The 9,560-nt window shown below is 41.3% G+C and overlaps 1 protein-coding gene across 3 annotated transcripts in view; it reads left to right on the top strand.

The window, feature by feature from the left end:
- The window catches only part of Lrig2 (leucine rich repeats and immunoglobulin like domains 2), a 59,557-nt gene that overhangs the window by 38,486 nt on the left and 11,511 nt on the right, over positions 1-9,560 (top strand). For all 3 annotated transcript variants that reach the window (XM_055628797.1, XM_055628787.1, XM_055628806.1), the window contains 4 exons: positions 371-534; positions 3,973-4,293; positions 5,867-6,148; positions 8,721-9,170. In XM_055628797.1, the coding sequence (XP_055484772.1) occupies positions 371-534; positions 3,973-4,293; positions 5,867-6,148; positions 8,721-9,170 (1,217 nt within the window). The remainder of the gene's footprint in view (positions 1-370; positions 535-3,972; positions 4,294-5,866; positions 6,149-8,720; positions 9,171-9,560) is intronic.

The following is a 9,560-nucleotide window of genomic DNA, read 5'->3' as shown; positions in this document are numbered from 1 at the left end:
TTTTTTTTTTTTTTTTTTTTTTTTTTTTTTTTTTTGGAACACTAACGTATTATTAAGGCTAATTGTCTTAAGTTTTTTAATAATTAGATAAACCTTTTTTAGATTTGTTTGTTCATGTATTTTATGTATATGAGTGTTCTGTCTTCATGCATATCAGAAGAAGGAATCAGGTCCCATTATAGATGGTGATAAGATGCTGGGAATTGAACTAAGGACTTCTGGAAGAGCAGCTAGTACTTTTAACAGCTGAGCCATCTCTCCAGCCCAGATGAACAGTTTTTGACAAGTAGATGCTTAAATGTGTGGTTACCCTGAAGAACCTAGAATAAAGCTAAAATTAAAGGTTCTTTTCCTTGTTTTCTTTCTGCAGCGTTCTGAACACAAGCAGTTTGCTCTGTGATTGTCATTTGAAGTGGTTACTTCAGTGGCTGGTGGATAACAACTTTCATCGTTCTGTGAATGTAAGCTGTGCACATCCTGAATGGTTAGCAGGACAAAGCATCCTGAATGTGGACCTGAAAGATTTTGTCTGTGGTTTGTATTTCTGTTTAAAAATTTTTAAATGCCTCTAAACTGTTGTAACAAAAGAAAGGGACTGAAGCAATAACAATGCCACCACCCCAAATGGCTTTCGACTAGCACACCTTATGTCCTTGTGTTGTTCTCCACACCATGTCTCGATGATTACATAATACAGGCTACATGTTGTGTTCTTTGATCATATAGTGCTTCAAACAGTTCTCACTGTTTTCTTTTGTTTGTTTGTTTGTTTTTCAGACAGGGTTTCTCTGTGTAGCCTTGGCCATCCTGGATTCGCTCTGTAGACCAGGTTGGCCTCAAACTTACAGAGATCCACCTGCTTTTGCCTCCTGAGTGCCTTTTTTTTTTTTTTTTTTCCTTTTCGTAACACAAGGATCCTCTCAATGCTGCCTTCTCATTGGCTTTGAATGATCATCTTTAGTGGCAATGTGAATGTCGGCTTTAATTTGAAGGGAATTATTAACTTTAGGATATATGACAGGCTTCTGAATCAATGCTTTTTTTTTTTTTTTTTGTGAAGACTTTTAGTATAGTCTGAAAAGAATCACCAAGAGATTTTTTGAAAAGGCATTAGTTTATGTGGCCATCAGCAGTGCTGTAGTTACAAGTGTGTGTGTGTTTATAACCACCAGTTTCATTTTTTTTGTATGTAGTTTCTTGGTAAAAGGACAGACAACTTGGGATAGTCAAGTTGTCTATCCCAAAAAGAGGGAAAAAAAACCCTCTTTTTCCATCACGAGGGTTCCAGAACGCAAACTCATGTTGTTAGGCTTTCTGGCAAATTCTTTTCCCCACTGAGCCATTTCTCTGGCCTTGATGGAATGTCTTTCCTTTTTTCTTTTTTTAAAAAGATTAATCTATTTTATTTCATGTGTATAGGTGTTTTGCCTACACGCATGTCTGTCCGCTGCGTTTGTGCAGTACCCATGGAGCCCTGGAGAGGGCATCAGATCCTCTGGAACTGGAGTTGCAAAAGATTCTTACTTGGGATGTGCTGGGGACTGACCTGGGTTCTTTGTAAGAACAGCCAGTGCTCCTAACTGTTCTTGCCCCTTTATGCAGTTTCCCAAGACTCAACGTGGCCAGGCACTGTTGGGGCACACCTTTAATCTGCAGAGGCAGGAAGATCTCTTGAGTTTGAGGCCACGCTGGTCTATAGAGTGAGTTTCAGGACAGCCAGGGATACATGGAACAACCATGTCTCAAACAAAAACAAAAAAGACTCAGAGTGTTAGCATATCTTTGAGACAGTAGAGGTAGTCATAGATGGTGTGTTCTGAATATAATTCTTTTGTTTGTTTTTCAAGACAGAGATCTTGACTCTGCCTCCCACATGCTGGGGTTAAAGGCATATGCCACCTCCAACCACCCTGAATATAACATAGTTAATTTCAGAAATCTGTAATTTTCTTTCACAACTTGGAAATTTTTTTATGCTTAAATTCTCTTTACAATGGATTGAATTCTGTTTACATTGTCACACATTCCCTTTGACTTGGTTTTAATGTAAGACATACTATGTTTTTGAGACAGCGTCTCACTATATATCCCTGGCTGGCCTAAAATTAACTATGCAGACCAGACCAGGTTGGTCAGGAACTCAGAGATTTGCCTGCGTCTGCTGAGATTAATGATGTGTGCTACCACTCTGGCTCATACTATGTGTTTTATACTATTCCAATTACATCTTTTAAGGCACAGTAGAATGTTACCTAGTGAAGATACTGGTTCAGCATTCTCTCCCCACCCCCCAAGACAGGGTTTCTCTGTGTAACAAGAGCTCTGGATGTCCTGGACTGATTTTGTAGACCAGGCTGGCCTCGAACCCACCAAGATCCTTCTGACTCTGCTTCCCAAGTGCAGAGATTAAAGGTATGCACCACCATGCTCCACTGGTTCAGAATTTCTATAGCAGCCTCTCAATCTAGAACGTTTTATTTATGATTCCATAGTACACTAACTAGTCCTAAACCAGTTTTCACTTGCATGTTTATCCTTTTTGTATCTTCACTATTTTTTGGGTGTTTTTTTTTTTTTTTCATTTATTTATTCACTTTACAGCCTTAGTGCAGCCCCCTCCATCCTCTCCACAAAGTCCTACCCTCACACCTCCTTCCCCCATTCCTCTCTCTCCTTCTCAGAGAGAAGCCCCCATGGGTACCAACATACCCTGGCACATTAAGGCTTAGCAGGACTAAGCATATCCTCTCCCACTGAGGCCAGATGAGGCAGCCCAGCTTTGGGAAAGGGATCTAAAGGCAGGAAACAGAGTCAGAGACAGCCCCTACTCTATTTCTTAGGGGACCCACATGAAATACCAGCTGCACAACTACATATATGTAGAGGGCCTAGATCCAGTCCTGTATGTTCTTTGGTTGGTAGTTCAGCCTCTGTTAACCCCCATGGGCCATGGCTAGTTTACTGTGTAGGTCTTCTTGACCCCTTTGGCTCCCTCAACCCTTTCTTTCACTCTTCCACAAGACTCCCTTAGCTCCACCTGTTGTTTGGCTGTGAGTTTCTGAATCTGTTTCCATCAGCTGCTGGAGTCTCCTGTGTGCAAGCATAGCAGAGTTATCATTAATAGAGACAGGGATTGCCTTTCTCCCATGGGATAGGTCTCAAGTTGGGCCAATAGTTTGCCTTTCCCTCAGTCTCTGTTCCATCTTTATCCCTACACTTCTCGCAGACAGGACAATTTTTGGGTCAAAGGTTTTATGGGTGGGTTGGTGTCCCCATCCCGTCACTGGAAGTTCTGCCTAGCTACACATACTCTCCGCTGCTAGGAGTCTCATTTAGGGTCCCCTCCATAGACTCTTGGGAGCCTCCCCTGTCCCAGAGATGCCCTCCCACTGAGTATTCTTGAGTATTATAATGTTGAAGCTATGTACAAAGTACTTTCAAGTCATGTATTTATTAGTAGTCTCCATGAAAATGAGTAGGTTTATATTCCCATTTTCTTATTATACAGAAAGGATAATGGTTATTATAAATATTTTGTATATATATCATTATATATGGGACATAATATCATTATATATAAATATATATATTTATATGTATGGGATGATAGAATTAGAACTTACCTTGAAATTGTTACATAAGGTTTCTGTCATCCTTAACCCCCCCACCCCCCATAGGTAATTCTTAGGAAATAGTAGATTCCTGAGGGATGGTGGGAAGAGCTCTGGGTGCTGACGTCCAGAACCTGAGTCCAGCCACCTTTGTCACTGTTTGAAGCCTTTGAGCAAACCGACATCTGGAGTTGATTTTCCTCAGTTTTAAGAAGGGATTTGATTCCAGCTCTACAGTGTCCTTCAGTATTACATAGCCTCTGTGAATGGAACTTACAGTGTTACAGTCTTTGTTTATAAACTCGGATCAGAAATAACAATAAGTAACTGACTTGGCCACTGTTACACTTATTTCCTTTAGATGATTTTCTGAAGCCTCAGATAAGGACACATCCTGAAAGCACAGTTGCATTAAGAGGTGTTAACGTAACTCTGACGTGCACTGCTGTGAGCAGCAGTGATTCACCCATGTCCACTGTGTGGCGCAAAGACAGTGAGATCCTGTATGATGTGGACATCGAGAACTTTGTTCGCTATCGGCAGCAGGCTGGAGAAGCTCTGGAATATACTAGTGTCTTGCACCTTTTTAGTGTGAACTTCACAGACGAAGGGAAATACCAGTGTATTGTTACTAATCACTTTGGTTCTAATTATTCTCAGAAAGCCAAGCTGACTGTGAATGGTAAGGAATGGCGCTACTTGACTTTTAAAATACTTGCTTTTTTACTTATGTATTTCTAGAATATACACCATGTCTATGTCTATGCTGATGGGCAAAGTGCTTTGGAATATAGATATTTGTTACATTATTATGAATTCCTTGACCAAGAAAATTATGTCATGCCTCACATTTGGAGGGGTCTTACTTTTCTCTCGGTTACGATACAGAAAGGGGTGGACTTTGGGTTGCCCACTGCCCTCTAGCCTCCATTCTTCTTTGCCCTAGGAGATACTTTATTTCCATTTTTCTTTGTCCTGAAGACATTCTTCTGATGGTCTCAATTTCTTTCCAAAACCACAATTCTCTGAAAACTATTCTAATATTGTTTACAGTATCCTCTAAAACTTGAGAACGTTTAGGACATTTCTGGGTCCGGTGGTCTTTGTAGATCTCTGGTTATAGTGAGAACCATCTTGAAAATAAAACTCTCTTAGTGGTTATAAAAAATTATTCTAAAGCAGCTTGGTCCGTTTATGAAATTGAGTAAGTACTCCATTTTAGGCTGCATGCAGTCAAAAGATATGCTTGTGCTTCTGTTCTCGTGTTTCTTTTTTTAATTTCCGGATTTTTTAAAGAGCTTGTTTTATTATTTTATGTGTATCAGTTTGCTATCATTTATGTCTGCACCACATGCATGGCTGGTACCACAAAGGCCTGAAGAGGGCATTGATCTCCCAGGACTGAAGTAACACAGTTGTAAGCTGTCATGTGGGTGCTGAGAATTGAACCCCAGTCCTGCAAGAGCAATGAGTGCTCTTTACCACTAAGACCACTCTCCAGCTCCACACCTGACTCCTGTGTGTGTGTTTCCTTCCTTCCTTCCTTCCTTCCTTCCTTCCTTCCTTCCTCCTTCCTTCCTTCCTTCCTTCCTTCCCTCCTTCCCTCCTTCCCTCCTTCCCTCCTTCCCCCCTGCCTCTCACCCTCCTTCCTTCCCACCTTTCCTTCTTCCTTTCCTTTCTTCCTTCCTTCTGTTTTTCAAGACAGGCTTGGGTTTCTCTTTGTAGCCCTGGCTGTCCTGGAACTCACTTTGTAGACCAGGCTGGCCTTGAACTCACAGTGATCCACCTGCCTCTGCCTGCCTAAGTGCTGAAATTAAAAGCATGTGCCACTATGCCCAGCTATATTCCTTTTTTTCTTAAGTGAGATTTCTTAAAGAATAATGTTTTTTGAAACAGTTGTCTTGATATCTGTTGATATTAGATTCGAGTGCATCACTTGACTGTCGTAAGTGAAAGAGTAGTATTAAATACTAAGTTCTAAATTGGCATTCAGAAAAGTTTTTGGCTTTCTGGTTTTCTTCTTTCCGTCAGCATGGTCAGATGGACATGATATGTATTCTAGAAATACTGTGCTCTACACACTGAAGGGCAGTGAGAAAGACAGTGTCAAATGCTGTGTTCATTGTTAGTCCAGAGGATATGGTTTCTCAAAGAAGTGTAGCATTTTACATCAGAATTCTGCCTACAAGATTATTAGATTTGTGGGCATGCATGTTTTCCCTTTGCCTACTTTTTCTGTACTGTTTTTGGAACAGAGATGCCATCTTTTCTGAAAACTCCAATGGATCTAACTATTCGCACTGGTGCCATGGCGAGATTAGAATGTGCTGCAGAGGGCCACCCAGCACCTCAGATTTCCTGGCAGAAAGACGGTGGCACTGACTTTCCTGCAGCCCGAGAAAGACGCATGCATGTCATGCCCGAGGATGATGTCTTCTTCATTGCCAATGTGAAGATAGAAGACATGGGAATCTACAGCTGCATGGCACAGAATATAGCAGGAGGCCTCTCAGCAAATGCCTCACTTACAGTGTTAGGTAAGTGTACTTTGGTAGGACCACTGCCTCACTGGAGCCTCAGAGCTATACATGGCTTTGGAAGGCAAGGGAAACAATTTGGAGGCTTAGGTTGTAGAGTTCTTCCTCCCATCAAGACAGTTTTTCTGTGTAGCCCTGGCTGTCCTGGAACTCACTCTGTAGACCAGGCTGGCCCCAGACTCACAGAGATCCACCTGCCTCTGCCTCCCGAGTGCTGGGATAAAGGCGTGTGCAACTACCACCAGGCTTACAGTGTTGTTCTTATTTTGCTACTTTATACAGGGTTATGTCAGCTGAGGGAATAGTATTTTTGGGTCAAATGACCTAAATCTTGGAACATACCCAGGGCACATATCTTTATCAAAAGCTTCAGCTCTCTTTATTCTTTTATGTTTCCTCTTTAATGTTTTAATTTGCATATTATTGGGTTTTGTTAGTTCGTTTTTTGTTTTTTAATTGTTCAGTGAGTATGTATGGGGGAGTTCTGCTTTTCCTAGAAGGATCCCAACCATTTGGTACAGCTACATACAAAACCTAAGAAAGTTTATCTTTTCTCTAATTAAGAAGAAATTTAAAATAAAAAATTATTTGTCTTCTGGTTAGATTTTCTATCTTTTCTGTGTGCTCCACATAACCTTAATATTAATTCTTTAAAAATGTCCAGTGGGCATGGTGGCATACATCTGTAATCCCAGTACCCTGGGAGGCAGAGGCAGGCGGATCTCAGAGTTTGAGGCCAGCTTGGTCTACAAAGTGACCAGCACAGCCAAAGCAGGGTAGGAGGGTTTAAATAGTGAGCTCCAGGTTAGCCTGGACTATATAGCAAGGATACATGTCTAAAATTTAGAAAATAAAAAAGGATTTTCCTTGAATTTTTCATGAATAGTATTTTGTTGTATTCATTTTTTGTTTTTCTTCATTTTTGTTTTTGGAGACAGGGTCTCATATAAGAAAGGTTGGACTTGAAACTGCCTCCACCTCTCCCTACTTTTCGGGTGCTGGGATTATCGGTGTGGGCCACCTTGTTATTCTTAGTTAAAACATGTTTCTTTATGTAACTCAAATCCAAGGCAAGTTATGCCATCCAGGTCTCTGTTTTTTTTTTTAGGTATCAGAGTTTTGTGGGGTCTTCTCTTTCTTCTCATCCTTCTCCTCCTCCTCATTTTCCTCCTCTCTTTCCCTTTCTTCCTCCTTCTCCTTCTTCCTCCTCCTCTCTCTTCTTTTCTACTTTTTTTTTTTTTTTAAGATAGGGTCTCTCTCACTCTGTGACCCTGGTTTGCCTGGAGAACTCATGTGTTATAGGTGAGCACCTCTGACTTGGCTGTCAAAAACCTTTCAAGTAAGTTTGTTACCTTGGAGCCTGAGGTCAGCTTGGGTTAATAAATAGTTGGGAACCTGGCTCAGGAACAACAGAAATCCCCAGTGCTCACTCAGTGCTGTGCCGAGCTAGTATCCTGGTCCTGCTTTACTTTATTATTATCATTTTTTAATTAATTTTACTTTATTCACTTTGTATCCCCCCATAAGCCCCTCCCTCCACCCCTCCCAGTCCCACTCTCCCTTCCCCTTCTTCATACATGCCCCTCCCCAAGTCCACTGATAGGGAAGGTCCTCCTCTCCTTCCTTTTGATCTTAGTCTATCAAATCTCATCAGGAGTGGCTGCATTGTCATCTTCTGTGGCCTAGTAAGGCTGCTCCCCCCTTGGGGGGAGGTGATCAAAGAGCACGCCAATAAGATTATATCAGAGGCAGTCCCTCTTCCCATTACTATATAACCTACTTGGATACTAAACTGCCATGGGCTACATCTGTGCAAGGGTCTTAGGTTATCTCCATGCATGGTACTTGGTTGGCGTTTGAGTCTCTGGGAAGACCCCTGTGTTCAAATTTTCTGGTTCTGTTGCTCTCCTTATGGAGTTCCTGTCCTCTCCAGATCTTACTGTTTCCCACTTCTTTCATAAGATTCCATGCACTCTGCCCAGCAGTTGGCCATAAGTCTCAGCATCTGCTTTGAGTCTGCAGGGCAGAGCCTTTCAGAGGCCCTCCGTGGCGGGTTTCTAGCTTGTTTCCTGCTTTCTTCTGATGTCCTTCCTCTTTGCCTTTCGGGATGGGGATTGAGCATTTTAGTCAGGGTCCTCTCTCTTGATTAGTTTCTTTAGATGTACAGATTTTAGTAGATTTATCCTATATTACATGTCTATATGAGTGAGTATGTACCGTGTGTGTCTTTCTGCTTCTGGGACAGCTCACTCAGAATGATCCTTTCCAGGTCCCACCATTTGCTTTACTTTATTTTTGAGACAAGGTCTTACTAAGTTGCCCAGATGGCTGTAAACTTGTAATCCTTTTGTTTTGGCTTCCTTAATAGAGTAGATAGAATTACCGCTATGCATCAACACAGCCAGTTCACATTTAGTTTATTATTATAATTTTTTTTGTTCTTTTTTGTTTCTGAAACATTAACTGTTAATCCTTGTTAAACTGCATATTGTTTTATACTTTTAATAGTCTAATTCTATCAGATTTAGGGTATAAATTTCCTAACTTAGTATTTTTAATCTTTTTCTGTTAGAGACACCCTCATTTATTAGACCTCTGGAGGACAAGACCGTCGCCAGAGGTGAAACAGCGGTATTGCAGTGCATAGCTGGAGGGAGTCCTGCTCCTCGACTCAACTGGACCAAAGATGATGGGCCACTCCTAGTCACAGAACGGCACTTCTTTGCTGCAGCCAATCAGCTTCTCATCATTGTAGATGCTGGGCTAGAAGATGCTGGAAAATATACCTGTATTATGTCTAACACTCTTGGGACAGAACGAGGACATATTTACTTAAATGTCATTTCATCCTCCAACTGTGACTCTTCTCAGAATAGCATTGGGCATGAAGATGATGGTTGGACCACAGTTGGCATTGTCATCATTGTTGTGGTCTGCTGTGTTGTGGGTACCTCTTTGATCTGGGTCATTGTTATTTACCACATGAGAAGGAAGAATGAAGACTACAGTATCACAAACACAGGTAAGTGGTACCCAGAACAGACACATGCCGTGTTCTTAGGAATGTAGGATTTACTAGAAAATTAAAAAGCCGAGTACTGTGACTGGTTACTAGGTAAGAGATATTAGGAAGTTTTTCTGGCAAAATACCTAGCTTTCTTGAGATAACAGAACCTATTTGGGGAATTTGTATATACTGTAAATGCTTTCCCCTAAATTTAGCACTTAGAATTGTATTACAAGAAAATTGTATATTTTCTTGGTTTTCTTTCTTTTTCTTTTCTTTCTCTTCCTTCCTTCCTTCCTTCCTTCCTTCCTTCCTTCCTTCCTTCCTTCCTTCCTCTTTCCTTTTCTCCTTCCTTCCTCCTTCCTTCCTTTTCTCCTTCCTTCCTTCCTTCCTTCCTTCCTTCCT

Source organism: Psammomys obesus, unplaced genomic scaffold, assembly GCF_907164565.1.
Source record: "Psammomys obesus unplaced genomic scaffold, mPsaObe1.curated_primary_1811, whole genome shotgun sequence".
NCBI lineage: Eukaryota > Metazoa > Chordata > Mammalia > Rodentia > Muridae > Psammomys > Psammomys obesus.
This window is presented reverse-complemented; position numbering and strand designations above follow the sequence as displayed.